The sequence below is a fragment of the Aythya ferina genome, assembly GCF_964211825.1.
Source record: "Aythya ferina genome assembly, chromosome: W".
NCBI lineage: Eukaryota > Metazoa > Chordata > Aves > Anseriformes > Anatidae > Aythya > Aythya ferina.
Window position 1 is genome coordinate 11,157,774 of NC_140313.1, and position 19,053 is coordinate 11,176,826.

At 42.9% G+C, this 19,053-nt stretch overlaps 1 protein-coding gene and 1 long non-coding RNA gene across 6 annotated transcripts in view; one reads left to right on the forward strand and one right to left on the reverse strand.

The window, feature by feature from the left end:
* The window catches only part of LOC311426286 (uncharacterized protein), a 146,108-nt gene that overhangs the window by 104,257 nt on the left and 22,798 nt on the right, over positions 1-19,053 (forward strand). For 2 of the 5 annotated variants that reach the window (XM_084502561.1, XM_084502564.1), the window contains one exon: positions 3,015-4,102. The exons of the other annotated variants lie outside the window; for them this stretch is intronic. In XM_084502561.1, the coding sequence (XP_084358687.1) occupies positions 3,015-3,128 (114 nt within the window). In that variant the 3' untranslated portion in view covers positions 3,129-4,102. Of the gene's footprint in view, positions 1-3,014; positions 4,103-19,053 lie in introns of those variants that run through there. 5 annotated transcript variants of the gene reach the window in all.
* Positions 10,047-19,053, reverse strand: part of LOC311426402 — a 579,678-nt gene continuing 570,671 nt past the window's right edge. The window contains exon 2 of the long non-coding RNA XR_014686711.1: positions 10,047-11,095. This is a non-coding gene — a long non-coding RNA (uncharacterized lncRNA). The remainder of the gene's footprint in view (positions 11,096-19,053) is intronic.

A 19,053-nucleotide genomic window follows, 5' to 3' on the forward strand; every position in this document is an offset into this window, starting at 1 on the left:
TGTTAGGTCAGAGGTTGGACTCAATGATCTTGAGGTCTCTTCCAACCTAGAAATTCTGTGATTCTGTGATTCTGGCCATTCCATAATCACTTCCAAGATTCCTGGGCGACTGGGGTTTTGTATTCGAGCCCGCTGAGTAATCACTGCAACCCACTTGCTCCATGTAGAATCAGTTGCATGATGTGTAGAACATCCAACAACCCTTCCTTTGAACATCCAACCTAGTACCGGCAGCCGGGGTGCTAGGAGGAGCTGCGCTTCAGTACCAACCACTTCTGAAGCAGATCAAACTCCTTCATATGCTGCCAATATCTCTTTTTTGGTTGGACTGTAGTGGGCCTCAGATGTTCTGTATCCCCTATTCCAGAACCCGAGGGGTTGAACTCGAGTTTTCCAGGCTCTTTCTGCCAGAGACTGCAGGTGGGACCATTGTCCCCAGCTGCGGTGTAGAGCCCATTCTTTACCCCTGGTCCTGTTTGGATTGGCCCAAGGGCTACTGCATGAACTGTTTCCTGCTTAATTTGTTCAAAGGCTTGTCGTTGCTCGGGGCCCCATTTGAAATCATTCTTCTTACGGGTTTCTTGCTGAAAAGTCCTTGGCTTAATGTAAGCACTGCTCTGCAACAATTAAAACATCAGTGTGTTATAAACAGTCTTCTCATCCTAAATCCAAAACATAGCACCCTACGAGCTACTAGGAGGAAAATTAACTTTATCCTAGCTGAAACCAGGACAATTTCACACACAGATTATTTTGCCTGTGTTGTGTAAGCAGTGGAGCACGTGTATATTATGTGTTGAAGAAGCTTTGTAACAAGTGGTTGTGGCTGTTGCTGACTCTTTCCCCACTAGCACGTTCCTGCTTCTACATGCTTTCAGAAAATCACAGAATCACAGAATCACAGAATTTTCTAGGTTGGAAGAGACCTCAAGGTCATCGAGTCCAACCTCTGACCTAACGCTAACAGCCCTCCACTAAACCATATCCCTAAGCTCTACATCTAAACGTCTTTTGAAGACTTCCAGGGATGGTGACTCCACCACTTCCCTGGGCAGCCTGTTCCAGTGCCACACAACCCTTTCAGTGAAGAAGTTCTTCCTAACATCTAACCTAAAACTCCCCTGGCTAAATACTGGTTTTTAACATTTTTCTTTGGTTTAAAAACGTAATTTCAGAAAATTATATTAGTTGTCTAACTACAGTGGCAGCAATTCTTTGAATCTGGCTGTATGCTAGTTAGCGAGGCAGTAGTACATAGTCAGTCAGGAATACTGAATTCCTTACTTCCACATAATAACCTGCTGGCAACTCTGTTACAGGTGAACCCAGGTATCTGTTCTGGTTGTGGAGAAATAGATTGTTGGTTTTTTTTGTTTGTTTTGTTTTTAATCTTTTTTTTTTTTTTTTTTTTTTTTTTTTTTTTTATGGAGACTATCGTACCGTGTTTGCTACTTCTCAGTCAGGTTTGTCCTCCTCTACTCCAGTCTAAAGAACTGGCCAGGTAGTTAGGTGGTGCTCCAGTAGGTTCTACACATTAAATTTTATGAAACTTGTAAGAAAAAGTGAACATTGACAGACTTATTCTGCAATCTGTGACATGGATTTTGTAGCATTTGTAAGAAGTATGCTTGTTAGAAAGAAAATTTCACTTTGGGTAAGGAAGTTTTTTTTTCTTTTTTCTTTTTTTTTTTCTTCAAAATATTACTGAAAACAACTGCTTTTTTAAAGATGATAGGAGTATAAGTCTGGCAGTAGGATACCAAATCTATTGCATGGCTGCTTTTGCAGGCAGCTTCGTCAGTTAATCTCTTTCATAAGTGCACTGAGTTCCATCTTATGTTCAGGAACTAGTGATTTCTATCTTAAATCTATTCAACATCACTTTACTCCTCTGTCACGGTTGTTCTTGAAGTTAAATAATTTCTCTTCCTTTTGAAATTCACCCTCCAATATAAATTTCAAGATATAAACCCAAACACTTTATTTTTCTTTTTTTTTTTGCTACACTAGACAAGCCAAGCTCATTCAATCTTTTCTCGCAGCATATCGCCATTCCTAAAATAATCTTGATAATGCTACTCTGTAGCTGTTATTGTTTCAGTTTGAGCTCTTTTCTGCAGAATCAATACCCAGCTCATCAGTTTGGGGTGTTTGCTGGTTCAGTGATAATGTAATGGGAGTCAACACTGGGAGGAGAGAAGCAAACATGATTGATGTGTTTTAACAGGAGTAAACTGGTAATTCCTTAGTACATTTAAGACCTCAGATAGAGCAGGGTGTGCAGTTTTGAGCACTGAAATTCAATGAAGGTGGAGAGCAATTACATAAAGAGTCCAAAGAGAGCAATAACAAGTATTAGTTATCAAAGGTCTAGAGAACTTGTAAGGAAAACTGAAAGTATTGGTGTCCTTTAGTCTAAATATGTGAAGTCCTTGGGGCAAGAGGCAGGGGAGGAGATGCACAAGAACAGCTTTACAACACGTGGAAAGTAACTGCAGAGAGAAAAGGAATAAATTGCAACCCCTTTTCCACTGATAGTGGGACAAAAAAAGTTGTAATGCAATAGCATAAATACTTCCTTATCTGTTACTATTTGTCACATCATGTTAATATCTATTACTATGTCATTAAATGATGATGTAAAATGATAGGTGTTGTTTTCTTCTGATATAAGCTGAACTGGAGGTTCTCTCCAGCGGTGAAACAGAAGTTGCATCTCCTTGCTCTGAGTAGGTTCTTGCAGCCGAAGTTACCACCAGTTTGACTATCATTCCCATGGCGTTCATCACTGACAATCAAGCCAGTATATGCTGCTTCCTAAAGATAATTCTGTGGCAAAAGTTACTAAGTTCAGTTGACTTGCACTACAAACGCACTACACAGCTGTTATGTTATGTTGCTCATTACTTTTTTTCTCTTTTATTATTTAGTGGATGACAGTTTAGATGGCACTTACTTAACCTTTAAGTACTTATTTAAAATGCACAGCATTCAGTTTTTTTTTCCTTTAACAGGATTCAGAACTCTCCTCTGATGAAGAGATGAAAATGGCAGAAATGCAACCACTGCTGATAGAAACCTTGATAAACCAACCAAAAATGGTAGCTCTCAGCAATAATAAAGGTTAGATAACATAAAAAGCAACAGGTGTTATGTGATTCAGATGATTTCTTGACTCAAAATGGCTATTTTTTCTAATTAAATTATGTAAAATATTATTTAATTTGTGTGTTTTAAAAGAAAGACGATCAATTCTCATGTTAAGCAATGAAAGTAGAAAAGAATTCTTTAGTATCTTACACTTACTTGAGTATGGGGTAAAGAAAGTTGTATTGACATCCTAATTTTCTTGATTCTTGTCATCAGTTTAAAAGCAGAGGGGGAAAGTGTGTCTTCTCTTTTGGGGGACTGTTAGCTTGAACACACTTGATATGTTTAAGAAGGAACTGTGTATGCTTTCAAAGTTCTGCATGTGAAGCAGTGTACTTGGTTTTCATAGGGGCTAATAGATTCATGCAATTGAAAACTTTGGAGTTATTGCAAAAACAGAAAATCATTTGATGGATATTTTTGGGAAATATTGCATTATGCAACAGTATGTAACACTAGCTTATACCAAGGAAACTTGGAATAAAGCAACAAGTTCAATTTCTTTAACAGTTGAGGGCTATTTATGTCAAGCCCAATATTTCATAAAATAGGAACTATCGCCAACAGTCTTTTGTGAGTTTATAGTTTGCAAAGGTGTTAGCTTATATGCTATTTTCCAGTAATAAATATCACTGAAGAACAAGATACAGTTTCTAAACACCATAACATAAACACTTCAAATGGTTATTAAACAGATGTATGTCTAACTAAATTTTTGTTTCAGATTATTCAAAAGATGCTGATTCGTTATCAAATGAAGTTACCCACAATAGCAATCAAAAAAACAGCAACTGTTCCTCTCCTTCTCAAATGTCAGAATCTGTTTTCTTAAATACTGATAGTAACCAAGATATTTCTCTCTGTTCTCCAGACAAAATAGCATGTGCTGCTGTTTTATCCAAGATAAGGTTTGTAAAATACAATATACCACTGAGCAAGTATAATAGAAAAATATTACTTAATCTTTTATATTACATGTCAATTTCTTAATTTACTAATCATTCATTTATCATTTATCAAATAATTTAAATGTTAATGTTTTAAAGTAATGTTAAGTAACAAAATAGTTCTTTCAAAACAAAACTTTAGAACAATTAAATTCAGAGATCAATTTTAGTATCCAAGACATCTCTTCTAATAATAGGGTATAATAATCTCATCCTTAATAATTTCTGTTATCCCAGTCTAAAGAACTGGCCAGGTAGTTAGGTGGTGCTCCAGTAGGTTCTACACATTAAATTTTATGACACTTGTAAGAAAAAGTGAACATTGACAGACTTATTCTGCAATCTGTGACATGGATTTTGTAGCATTGGTATTCCCATTTAATGCCTAGGGCTGTGGTTAAGTCCTGTAACACCTTAGATGTGAAATGTGTCCCCTGGTCAGAGTCAATACTCCCTACCAACGCAAAACGCGGTATTATTTTTTCCATCAGAATTTTAGCTACCATAGCGGCAGTTGCCCTCGCCACAGGGTAGGCCTCTTCCCAATGGGTTAGTTGATCCGCTATCACCAACAAATATTTATATCGTCCTGTTTTCGGTAGCTCGGTGAAATCAACCTGGCCTATATGCGATCCTCCATCCCCCAGTAGGTGCTTGCCTCACACTTTTCTTATTTCTTTTCTGACATGTTAGACACCCTTGAGTAATTTGCCGAGCAATCTCATATATCCCAATGTACCGGTAAAATTTTAAAAACTGATCGCTCAGTGCTCGAGTTCTTGAGTGCTTGAGTTTGCAAATGCATCTGAAATAGCAGCTTCTTTGCTTGACTCTTAGGCAGTATCTCTCTGCAGTATCTCTCTGCCAATTTGCCGAGCAATCTCATATATCCCAATGTACCGGTAAAATTTTAAAAACTGATCGCTCAGTGCTCGAGTTCTTGAGTGCTTGAGTTTGCAAATGCATCTGAAATAGCAGCTTCTTTGCTTGACTCTTAGGCAGTATCTCTCTGCAGTATCTCTCTGCCATCTGGCAGGATCCGCTTTTCTCCCTCCTGCTCAAAAGATTGTAATAATTTTTCCAAAGTTTGTTCAAACAGGTTAGGAGACTCAGTAAACCCCTGTGGTAATACTGTCCATCGTAACTACTGTCTCCTTCCTGTTGCTGGGTTCTCCCATTCAAAAGCAAAATAATCCCTAGATTTTCTTCTAATGGACATGCCCAAAAAGCATCCTTCAGGTCTATTACACTATACCAAATATGTTGTAGGGTCAAATGATTTAATAGTGTATAAGGATTTGCCACTACTGGGAATTTAGTCACTGTTCTTCGATTTACAGCTCTTAGATCTTAGACCAATCGGTATGTCCCATCAGCCTTCTTTATGGGTAATATAGGCATATTATGGGGAGACATACATGGTTTTAAAGACCCTTCTTGTAATAGCCGATCTATGACTGGTTTTAATCCCTTCCTTCCTTCTAATGGAATGGGATACTGTTTTACTCTTACAGTTTCCGGAGTTCTGTTATTTCTACCATTAGGGGTTCCATTTCCAACTTTCCCAATTCTCCTTCCTCATACCATACTCGGGGATCTATATCGCCCTCATCTTCTTTTGTTAATGTATATAACCGGATTTTCCCATTCTCCCCTACAAGCTTTAAGCCCATTTTGATAATCAAATCCCTCCCCAATAGGTTATATTCTGCTTCTGGAACAAGCAAGAGATCATTAAGACCCACATAGGTCTCAGATTCCACCTCAACATTTTCTAGTATTGACACAGGGAAGGACTCCCTTTTTGCCCCTACCACAGACATTTGCTTTTTCCCTTTTTTGGGTCACAGAATCACAGAATCACAGAATCACAGAATTTCTAGGTTGGAAGAGACCTCAAGATCATCGAGTCCAACCTCTGACCTAATGCTAGCAGTCCCCACTAAACCATATCCCTAAGCTCTACATCTAAACGTCTTTTAAAGACTTCCAGGGATGGTGACTCCACCACTTCCCTGGGCAGCCTGTTCCAACGCCTAACAACCCTTTCAGTAAAGAAGTTCTTCCTAACATCTAACCTAAAACTCCCCTGGCGCAACTTAAGCCCATTCCCCCTCGTCCTGTCACCAGGCACGTGGGAGAACAGACCAACCCCCACCTCGCTACAGCCTCCCTTGAGGTACCTATAGAGAGCGATAAGGTTGCCCCTTAGTTCCAGTGAGTCATTTCCATAAAGTCCTCCCATCTGCGCTTGCTGATGGTGGTAGTCGGAGGTTGTGGGGATGAAGGTTGATAAGTCTTCCCTGTCACCGCTAGTTGACCTTTTGTCTTTGCGCAGACTCAGTTGCTCCTTGGCTCTTGTCCATCCGCAGGACCAGTTTCTACCAGTTTCTTAAGATAGGCTCGCACTCTCATTAGGAGACTGACCTTGGTAAGGGGCCCAAGGCTTCTTGCTTTAGTTAATTTGCACAATGCACAACAGTTAGCAAAGACACTAAGTAGCATACTAGCGCCTTCAGCGCTCTATCACTACTTGATAAGATTCTCCTTACTACCTCTCTCAGTTCCCCCTTTTCTAAAAAGTTAGCAAAATTCTTTTACTATTTATAGGTTCAATATAGTGTTTCCCTATCTAACACTCTTTCAAAATATCTGTTAGACTCCAGTTTCCATCTGAGTTGGTTCTTTTTCCACTCGCTGTAGGAGTTTCCTGTACTCCTGTACACCGTAAGGTACATCGGATCACTACACAAAGAACCATAGACAAAACCACAACCATGATTATTGTGATAAACAACTGTTTCAGCCAGGTTACGTTTGGCAACCAGGAAGTTAATTTTTCTACCAAGTCTGTAAATCCCCAGGATGTGTCATCCTGTGCTACTGCATGCAAAATTTTATTCTTTTCCCAAATCTTCTCCAGGTCAGTCTCAATCTGGTTTTGTTTGTTAACATATACACAGCAAGTTTGGTTTATGACTGTACACAATCCTCCCTCCTTGGCTAAAAGCATATCTAATCCCATCCTATTCTGAAGCACTACTTTGTGTAGGGAGGAAATTTCTTCCTATAATGCCGACAGAGCATTGGCTGTGGCATAGATATTTAGGATAGCTTTTTCTAATTCACTTATTCCCAAGGATGGAATCAACCACCTTACAAAACTATGGAATCCCGTGGGTCTCATCACGAGGGGGTTATTCGAAACAGTATATGTTTGTCTCCATAAAGGTCCGGACTATTCCCGGAGGTGGTTCAGTGAATATACCCCCTCGAGGGCTAAGATAGTCCCTGATACAATGACCCTTCCAATTTAAGGGTAAGCTTTTTCTGGCATGTCCATCTCCACATAGCCAATATAATCCTGTTTGTAGCTTGCAGATTTGCGTGAGAGAACTGAAGCCGTGAGATCCTGAGTTTGTATCCTTTAATCAGCACATATTGTGACACCTACACCATAATCTCTAATTTTAGTAAGATTAAAATTTCCTACATATTCTGCCATGCTACAGTTGTCAGGTTCCAGGGCTAAATAACTAAGTGGACCTGTACCTATGCATGGGGTTTTATTGTTTAAGTATATATTAACGTTTTCATGTGGGAGTAGTTCAAATCTCTCCCCTAGATGTTCACGATCATCCCTGCCAAATCGACATGTTCCATTTCTTGGGTGCGCAAAGGTCAATGTCCAATTCATAAGTCTAGGTTGCCTCTAGGCAGCACTATGTACACCCAGCAGTCAGAAAGGTTGAAACTATCACTCACTGCCTGGGTGAGTTTCACATGGGTATTTTGCACCCACTGTTCAGTTTCCTTGACCAATGATACCATTAAGACCGTGAGAAATGTAACCTTCCAGGTTGCACCTGAGTAACCTTCCATGGGGTCTTGGGTGCCCTTTTCACTCTGGTGTGATAGATCCAGGCATTCTGCTCCTTGATTCTGATTGCTGTGAAAGAGGTAAGGAGTACCTGGAATGGTCCTTCCCAGTGTGGTTTCAAGGTCTTCTCTGCAAGAGACTTTACATACACATTATCTCCAGGTTGTCTATTGTGCACTGGTCCATCTAACCCTCTACCCAGAGTCCCACTCACATGCTTTCCAATTTCATTAAGCTGTTTACCTAAGGCCACCATATAGGAGGTCATAATTTCATCCCCAGCTTGCATGGATATTCCTCTTTGTATTCCATAGGGTCATCCGTATAAGATTTCAAAGGGGCTTAACCCTTCCTTTGCCCTTGGTCTATTTCGTATACGCAAAAGGGCTAAAGGAAGAGACTGAGGCCAGACCAAACTTGCTTCTTGGCCCAGTTTCACAATTTGCTGTTTGATTAAGTGGTTCATTTTTTCTATTTGGCCACTTGACTGAGGGCGATATGTAGTATGAAGTAATTTGTTGTACCACTTTTGCCCCTGTCAGAGGATATAGTTGCTGAAGCTCCAAAATGAGGTATTATTTCTTGTATCTTAATTACCTCCCGAGCCTTGGCTGTTCTAGTCGGGAATGCTTCTGGCCATCCTGAAAAGTTGTCAGTTAATACCAATAAATGCTGATACCCCCCTTTTCTTGGGAGTTCGGTGAAAAAAAATAATTTACCACTGTTTGGAGCTTGATTCTTGTCTGTGGTTTACTTTTCAGCTCCCCAGCATGCTTTATTGCGTTCTCCAATTACCGTTCAATTTAATATCACAATTCTGCCATCATTTATTTACATTAAACCTGTAGGTAACATTTTCTGTTTACATCTTAGAATATTCTACTTCATTTTCTAAAGCTTTTGTTAATGCCTGTTTTTTTTGTTGTTTTTGTTTGTTTGTTTGTTTGTTTGTTTTGTTTGTTTGTTTTTGTTTTTGTTTTTTTTTCACATCTTTGTGTAGTGAGGACCCAGATTCTCCCAGTAAAAAAAGAGAATTTCATGCTTGTTTTTATGCTTCTGTGGCCTTGGTCTAGAATGTACCAAGATATATCTAAGTGTGTATGAATCAAGTTATGAATTTTTGCAAATGTCTAAATTCTGTTGTATGGATATAAATTTTTTGATTGCTTCAACTGCTCGCATATATCCTACCAGTGTTGTGTGTTCAGAAATTTGTGGTGATAAACTTTTTTTTTTCTCTCCGAGATGGAGTGTGAGCATATGTGCTTGCTCTTTGTTTTGATGGTATAGATGGGAGTCTTTATAGGATTTGGGCTCAGCTTTTCTGTAGTGACTTCTTACAGAGTATGAGGAAAAATTTGTTGGTGATGTAGTTGTTATAAGGGCATCTCAATGTAGTATTGTCAGTGTTATAAATGGCTCAGGATTCAAATTAGGATTAAATAAAAAAATAGGATTTATTGAAAGAATATAAAGGAATAGAGGTAAGCAAACAGCGCTGGGTGCACCGGGAGTCTCCGCTCCACCAGGATGCACACCAGTTACATCAAGCAGCTGATTTTTATGCTCCTAGACTAATACATATTCATTACTACTTCTAAAAAAAATAGATTATTATAATTAGCTTCCGGGGTCCAGTCCCTCCTACTGGAGCATGCGCATCAGTCTCCTCTGGGGGTCTCTAGGGGTCTTTCATGCTGAAGGCTCGTAGTCTTCCTCTCCCCTTTGTACTCACTTGGCACCATACCAAGTTTATAGAACATTTTCCGCAGGTCTTGTCTCCCAGCCGTCCTTCAGCTTCTTTTTCCTTCCTCTTAATCTCTTGGCCCCCTGGCCAGATACCAAAGATCCGCATAGTATCCCATAACAGTCACTAGTTGTTATCAGTTGTTCTGAAACTCCCAGACATCAAACAGCTTTCTTATTGACGCTTCACGAGTAATTAAAACATTCTTCCCCAGCCATTCACAGTCACATCTATAGCAGTGTTAAGTTAATCTCGAAGAAGACAGGAAAAAAAAGGCTGTAACTGTTAGAAATAGAAGTCCGGAATAACAAAAGCAAGCAGGTTCATAAATTTAAGGAGTATTTTCTGAAGACTTGATAAATTGACTAGAATGAGGGGGAGACTGGGACACACTGCATCTGTGGTTCAAGAATTAAATTGCCGGTGCAGGGCCCAGAGGCAGACAGGATTCAAACAGAATTGTTCTTTATGGACACGAATTGTTAAAACATTCCTCACAATCCCTTATCTTCTTTTTAATATCCCCAATTTCTGTCTCTTTTGTTATTAATAATTGGATTTCATCAGTTTGTTCTTGGAGGGTCCAATTCTTAAGCATCATAATTGACATATTCCCTTCCTTTTTTAATGAAGTTATTACCAATGTACTATTTATCACCCGGTGTATTAATAATGTAAGACAAGGTATCATACAAGGTACAAATAATAACGTAATTACACCACATAACAATAAAAATAACACTCTTTTAACCCATGGTCCACCAGGCAGCCATGAAAATAAATCCCATTCCATATCCTTCCAGGTTTGTGCTCACTTGCTCACCTCCCCCCTTCCTTCTCTGGGATGGGAGAGAGAAATGGGAAAGTGAAGCCTGTGAGTTGAGATAAAAACAAGAAAATAAAAACAATAATACTACCAATAATAATGATGATAATATTACTACTAGTAATAATGTGTACGAAACAAGTGATGCACAATGCAATTGCTCACCACCTGCTGTCCGATGCCCAACCTAACCCCGAGCAGTCTAGCCCTCCTCCCAGCCTGCCTGCTGGCAGGACAGTGAGAAGCTGAAACATCCTTAGCTTGGTGTAAGCACTGCTCTGTAACAATTAAAAACAATTAAAACGTCAGCATATTATTAACATTCTTCTCATCCTAAACCAGAACATAACATTCTATCAGCTACTAGGAAGAAACACCCTTTTCATCAATCTTTAAACAGCAATTACTAAAGCTAAATTTTCCACAGACTTCTCCTTCTTGTGCTAGTAAATAATCCAAAGCTAGGCAATTTTGATACAAAGCAGTTCTCATCTTTATAACTCATTTAGATCAGTTCTCATCATTTATAACTAATTCTATTACAGCTAATAACCTAATTATTCTATTAAGCATATATATTGGGGTCCTATAGCCCCGGGATCTGTCTTCTGCCCATGTAGCTGGATCATAATAGGCAAACGCCTTCAGGGTCGATTCAGGCTTGTGTTACCGTTCGGCCTGTCAGGGTGATCCAGCTCCTGGAAAACGAATCACAATTTTATATAGGTTAAAAAAAGGTTCTTATGTTATTTTCTCAGGACAACCTGACCTTAGTGTGGGAGAAGCCCGGTCGAGGCCCTCTCACTCGGCAGTCAATACCCATAGGGGTTGCCTCCCTCGGTAGACCATACACACCGCAGTGGAGGGTCCTGCCCCGGTCTTGCCTTCTCCCTTTCCTCCCTTCAGGCTTGTCCCCTTTATTTGGCATCCTTAATTCATGCAGAGCCTCGTTGCCACAATATTAGTTCTTCCTTAGCTTGAGTTTCAGTTTCCCAGTAGCGGACTCAACCCTCCAAGTTTCAGTAGTTACTGGTCCTTTTATTCTGGATGCATGGGTCCCTTTCTGTGGTTCTCACAGCTGTTTCAGTAGTCAGTAAAACAAGGTACAGTCCCTCACATCGAGGGTTCAGTGATTCTTCCCTCTCGTGGCTGCTTGTTGAAACACTTTCTTTTTTATCTTCTGACAAGTTAAATAACAGTTACCTAATTTGCTTTGCCGTATGGCCCTTTCCAGGTTCCTGTAGCAGGATTCATCTGATAGCCTTTCAGGTTGATACAGATTTGACTACAGATACCAGGGTTTTGGCATTCATCACTATCTCCACAGTTTCCCAGCTGGACAGTCACATTCATTTATGTTGCATTCCTTCAGGGGCTCATCACCCCAGTCCTTGCAGTCTCTCTGCTGGTTACACACTTTATTGATATCTATGCATTCTCCACTTCTGCACTTGAATTTGCCAGGTCCAGAGCACTGAATAACATTGTTACAGTTTGCTTCATCAGTGCCATCCAGACAGTCTCTCACACCACTGCACTGCCTACTCCCATGGACACAGTTCCCATCTTCACATCTGAACTGGTCCAGGAAGGGCAGTTAATTTCATCACTTCCATCCTTGCAATAAGGATCTCTGTCACATCACCACTTCTTGTAGATACATTCACCTGAGCCGCACTGCACCTCACTCGTAGAACACTTCACCGGAGGTGCAGGCTGGCAGCCACACTGCTCCAAAGATTCATCCGAGTGGTCAGAGCAGTCACCTTGACCATTGCAGACAAAGCTTTTGGAAATACATTGTCCACTACTGCATGTGAACTCTGCTGCACTACAAGTCACATTGCCACAATTCTCTTCATCTTCTCCACTGTCACGGTCTTTTTCACCATCACATTTCCATGACGCTGTTCTCATATGACACAGCTCAGCACTTTCGTCAGACCCATCTTCACAATCCGGATCCCCATCACACTGCCATCTGTTTGGCACACACTGACCACTGTTGCACACAAAGTCAGATTCAGCACACATCTTCTTCACATATCTTCTTCACAAAAGCACTCTCATCACTGCCATCTGAGCAGTCTTCACATTTTGCTCTAGCACCATCGGCAGCAGTGCACAGTCAGGTGAGGGCGAGCAGCAGGCAGAGCGCCCCGCACCATCACCTGTGTCACTTATACTACTCCTATTACCCGTGCTGTTAGTGTCAGTGGCATCCTCCTTTTCTTTTTGCCACTGACCATTCACCACGAATGGATGAGACACATGATTACTAGTTAGGAAAGAGAGTGTAACGTCTGCTATACAGCTGCAGGCAGTGCCAGCTGCAACCTTAGGTTTGTGAAAGAGCCTGCCGGTGGTCATTTGGCAGTGTAATCTGCGTTTCTGCACTCCTGCCCCGCAATAGAGCTAAGTCGTCATTAGTAATAGTTATAACACCGATCTGGGGACGAATAGTCTTTTTTGCATTGCAAGATAAACCTCTTATAAAAAGAATGCTAGAGTGAAGCAGCACAGCCGCTGCTGCCGCTGCCTCCATGGTTACGTCAGACAGGCTGCAGGGTCCTGATCTCCGCCCCTCTGCTATGTGCCGACTCGCCACACGGTGAGGGTCAGCTGCCGGTGTCCACTGACGCCTCTGGTCTCCCGTAGCAACTCGATCTCGGATATCCCGCAATTACTTCAATTTCCCCGCGTTTTGCAGCTTCTGTCAGGTCTATTCTGTGTCTCTCAGAGCCGTCCGTGGCTCTGCAGCGTCTCTCAGGGCTCTCTCCGTCCAGCGGTAGTTCCCTCCGTAGTGTCTCAGGTCTCCCGGCGCTGCTCCAGGCTCTCGGCCTGTTCAGGTCTCAGCGAGTCTGGGTCTTAGTGAGTCCAGGTCTCAGCCTGTGCGGGTCTCAGCCTGTTCGGGCCTCATATGTTGCAGGAAGCACGGCCGAAAGCACCAGTAGAGTCAGATCATGCTCCTGATCATGCTCCTGCCTTTTTCTTGTCACAGTCAAAACATTTAAGAGCAAAAATAGGATACACAAGATACACTGCCAGGCCCATATATTAGGCACCACCACACAAAACTTGGATAAAACAGCACTTCTTTTCAGTCTGTCAGGCACTTCGCTCATCTCTGCCCACTCCCCTTGCAGAGAGTACGGAACCATGGATCGGAACTCTGCACTCGCTTTGCAGCAACGCTGCGTCTCACTCACACAGCACAATCGCACATGGAGGCCTCCAGCACATCTCATTCATACCACAGGAGTATAATTTAGAATGATAACCAACCAAATAAGTATTGTCTCTGACTGTGTTCTTCGTGAAGTGACTTGTAACACTTTGTTTCAAACCCTTACACTTACACAAATACTTTCAACACAAAATACATACATAAAAACACATACAATTATTAACACTCCAGTTAGTATCCCTCCAGCAGCCGAAAACATACCGTTTGTCTGCAGTTTCAGGAGATATTTGCTCCCGCGGTGAGCAGATGAGAGTGGAGTCCCCTCCAAGCAAAATGCTCGGGGTGCACCTAGGGGCGTCCACGCTGCAGCTGATCCTGCAGCCGAGCAGAGTGTCTCCTGCCTGGCTCACCAAAATGACTCACAGAAAGCTGACTCCACAATCAGTAAGATTGTAAAGTAGGTATGTTTACTCAGTTCCATGCAGCACGGGGTGGGTAGTCCCACCAAAGTCATGCACGCCTAATGTGGCAAATTGCTTCAGTAAAGAGTTACATATACATGAACATTCCTATACATATGCATAACCTGTCCCTTTGTGAACAGTCCTCCTTATCTCAGACCCCTTGATTAAAGTCTGAACCATGAGGTTGTTTTTGATCTGGTTCTCGGGGTCCAAGAAGCTCCTGTTATCTGGTGGTATAAGTGCAGCACAGGCACAAATGTAGCACATACTCATTCTTAATCAATTGCTCTCTAATATCTAATACCAATGTTTCAGCTTGCTCTTTTCCGGATCCACGGGTATTCTACTATTAATGTTCAAAGCCTGACAGACCCCGTCCTCCGTGGATCAAAATACATGGGGTCTTAAGGGTTCTTTTGGTCATTCTATCATATAATACTGGATCATTTTTAATTTACTCTTTATTTTTCTGGGGCCCCTATTGTTCCAATTTCTAATCATTATTCATAATGGACTTTTTGGTCATATATCTGGTAATTTGCTCCCTTTCTGGTCCTTGGTCTTCGATTTTGTCCTGGTTTCAGTTAGAACAGAATTAATTTTCTTCCTAGTAGCTGGTGGAATGCTGTGTTTTGGCTTAGGATGAGAAGAGTGCTGATAACACCCCGATGTTTTAATTGTTGCAGAGCAGTGCTTATACCAAGCCAAGGACATCTCAGCCTTTTGCTCTGTCCTGCCAACAGGCAGGCTGGGGATGCAGGAAGAGCTGGGAGGGGACAGACCCAGGACAGGTGACCCAAACTAGCCAAAGGGGTATTCCATACCATCTGACGTCATGCTAAACAATATATAGGGGTGGCTAGCCAGGGGGAGGGGGCCGGACTGCTCGGGGTTAGGCTGGGCATCGGTCAGCGGGTGGTGAGCAATTGCATTGTGCATCACTTGTTTGTACATATTATTATTACTTTCCTATTATCACCATTGTATTATTATTATTATTATTGTTATTATTATTTTCCTGTCTTATTAAACTGTCTTTATCTCAACTCACGGGCTTCACTTTCCATTTCTCTCCCCCGTCCCAGAGAGGGAGGGGTAGGGTGAGCGAACGGCTGCGTGGTGTTTGGCTGCCAGCCGGGTTAAACCACGACATCTGACCCATCCAGGAATTTTACTAGTGGCAATTCCCACAGCCCTTGGTTGCCCCCAGTGAGAGTGTCTTGCAGGGGGTTTAGGACCTATCACCTACCCGCGTATCACTCCCTTCACCAGCCCAGCCCCCCCGACAGGAGATTAGAACCGGTGAGAAAACAAAAAGACCTCCACGCTGACTTTAGAAGTCTCAGTTACACTCTCACACACAAACACTGGCAACCGTACCTTTACCCAACCGGACGGTATCTTACGAATCAGTTGTCTTTGTCCAGAATCCAACCGGACAGCATCCACAAACATCTCTGCTGTCTTCGTCTGGGATCGAACCAGACGGTATCCACAAACGACTGTCATCTTCGTCCGGTTCGATCCTGGACACCGGAATCCAACCGAACGGTATCCAAAAGACCCTGTCGTCTTCGTCCGGATCTTCGCGCGTGGAATTACGGGCAAAAAACAGCCGGCAAGGGAGCTCAAAAAAAGTCAAATTCTTTGCTTACCTTTATTCAGGTTCAGGATGGAATTAGTCCTGATCCGATTCAAACAGGAGCCACCAAATGGTGGGGCGCCTCTCCTAGATTAAATCAGAATTCAGGAACTATAGCCATCCCGGAAAAGCCCCCAAATTGTTATAAATGGCTCAGGATTCAAATTAGGATTAAATAAAAAAATAGGATTTATTGAAAGAATATAAAGGAATAGAGGTAAGCAAACAGCGCTGGGTGCACCGGGAGTCTCCGCTCCACCAGGATGCACACCAGTTACATCAAGCAGCTGATTTTTATGCTCCTAGACTAATACATATTCATTACTACTTCTAAAAAAAATAGATTATTATAATTAGCTTCCGGGGTCCAGTCCCTCCTACTGGAGCATGCGCATCAGTCTCCTCTGGGGGTCTCTAGGGGTCTTTCATGCTGAAGGCTCGTAGTCTTCCTCTCCCCTTTGTACTCACTTGGCACCATACCAAGTTTATAGAACATTTTCCGCAGGTCTTGTCTCCCGGCCGTCCTTCAGCTTCTTTTTCCTTCCTCTTAATCTCTTGGCCCCCTGGCCAGATACCAAAGATCCGCATAGTATCCCATAACAGTCACTAGTTGTTATCAGTTGTTCTGAAACTCCCAGACATCAAACAGCTTTCTTATTGACGCTTCACGAGTAATTAAAACATTCTTCCCCAGCCATTCACAGTCACATCTATAGCAGTGTTAAGTTAATCTCGAAGAAGACAGGAAAAAAAAAGGCTGTAACTGTTAGAAATAGAAGTCCGGAATAACAAAAGCAAGCAGGTTCATAAATTTAAGGAGTATTTTCTGAAGACTTGATAAATTGACTAGAATGAGGGGGAGACTGGGACACACTGCATCTGTGGTTCAAAAATTAAATTGCCAGTGCAGGGCCCAGAGGCAGACAGGATTCAAACAGAATTGTTCTTTATGGACACGAATTGTTAAAACATTCCTCACAGTCAGGTGCAAATTTCTTTCCAAACTTAGGATATATCTATCAATGGCTGTATGCCCAGGTGGAGGCTGGTGACAAGTGGTGTCCCTCAGGGGTCTGTCTTGGGACTGGTGCTTTTCAATATCTTCATCAATGACATAGATGATGGGACTGAGTGCCCCCTCAGCAAGTTTGCAGATGACACCAAGCTGAGTGGTGCAGTTGATACAAGAGAAGGAAGGGATGCCATCCAAAGGGATATGGATAAGCTTGAGAAGTGGGACCACGTGAACTGAATGAGGTTCAACAAGTCCAAGTGCAGGGTGCTGTATCTGGGACGGGCCAATCCCAGGCATGAGTGCAGACTGGGAGAAGAACTCATTGCAAGCAGCCCTGCTGAGAGGGATTTGGGGGTTTTGGTAGATGAGAAGCTCAACATGAGCCAGCAGCGTGCACTTGCAGCCCAGAAGGTCAACTGTATCCTGGGCTGCATCAAGAGAGAAGTGGCCAGCAGGTCAAGGGAGGTGATTGTCCCCCTCTCCTCTGCCCTTGAGAGGCCCCACTTGGAGTTCTGTGTCCAGGACTGGAGCCCCCAGTACAAGAAGGATGTGGATCTGTTAGAACAGGTCCAGAGGAGAGCTATATAGATGATCAAGGGGCTGCAGCACCTCTCCTACGAAGAAAGGCTGAGAGAGCTAGGGCTGTTCAGCCTGAAGAGGAGAAGACTCTGAGGAGGCCTTATTGCACCTTTTCAGTACTTAAAGGGTTCTTATAAAAAAGATGGAGAGGGACTCTTTACTCGCGTAGGTAATGACAGGACAAGGGGGAATGGTTTTAAACTAAAAGAGGGGAGATTTAGATTAGAGGTTAGGAGGAAATTCTTTACTCGGAGAGTGGTGAGGCACTGGAACAGGTTGCCCAGAGAGGTTGTGGATGCCCCATCCCTGGAGATGTTCAAGACCAGGTTGGACAAGGCCCTGAGCAACCTGATATAGCGTGTGGTGTCCCTGCCTGTGGTAGGGAGGTTGGAACTAGATGATCTTTGAGGTGCCTTGCAACCTAAGCCATTCTATGCTTTATGAATCTATGTCCCTGAGCCGCATTCCCTGCCACCCCAGCCAACCACCCCATATTAATTGTTCAGTATGACATCACATGGACTATCCCTTTTGCCAGGTTGGGTCAGCTGTCCTGGGTCTGTCACCTCCCAGCTCTTGCTGCACCCCCAGCCTGCCCACTGGCAGGACAGAGCGAGAAGCTAAAAAGTCCTTGGCTTGGTGTAAGCACTGCTCTGCAACAATTAAAACATCGGGGTGTACTATCAGCGTTATTCTCATCTTAAATCCCAAGCACAGCACCAGACCAGCTACTGGGAGGAAAATTAACTCTATCCTAATTGAATCAGGGCAATATTGCCTAAGATTTTTTCGTAACTTAAGAGTCATATGTTATTGTGATAGAAGGACTGCATGAAGTTTAACAAGGCCAAGTGCCGGGTCCTGCACCTGGGGCGCAATAACCCCAAGCAGAGCTACAGGCTGGGAGATGAGTGGTTGGAGAGCTGCCCGGCAGAGAAGGACCTGGGAGTATTGGTTGATAGTCGGCTGAATATGAGCCAGCAGTGTGCTCAGGTGGCCAAGAAGGCCAACGGCATCCTGGCTTGTATCAGAAACAGTGTGACCAGCAGGGCTAGGGAGGTGATTGTCCCTCTGTACTCGGCTCTGGTGAGGCCGCACCTCGAGTACTGTGTTCACTTTTGGGCCCCTCGCTACAAGAAGGACATCGAGGTGCTTAAGCGGGTCCAGAGAAGGGCGACGAAGCTGGTGAGGGGCCTGGAGAACAAGTCCTACGAGGAGCGGCTGAGGGAGCTGGGCTTGTTCAGCCTGGAGAAAAGGAGGCTCAGGGGCGACCTTATTGCTCTCTACAGATACCTTAAAGGAGGCTGTAGTGAGGTGGGGGTTGGCCTGTTCTCCCACGTGCCTGGTGACAGGACGAGGGGGAATGGGCTAAAGTTGCGCCAGGGGAGTTTTAGGTTGGATATTAGGAAGAACTTCTTTACCGAAAGGGTTGTTAGACATTGGAACAGACTGCCCAGGGAAGTGGTGGAGTCACCGTCCCTGGAAGTCTTTAAAAGGCGTTTAGACTTAGAGCTTAGGGATATGGTTTAGTGGGGATTGTTAGCGTTAGGTAGAGGTTGGACTCGATGATCTTGAGGTCTCTTCCAACCTAGAGATTCTGTGATTCTGTGAAGGAA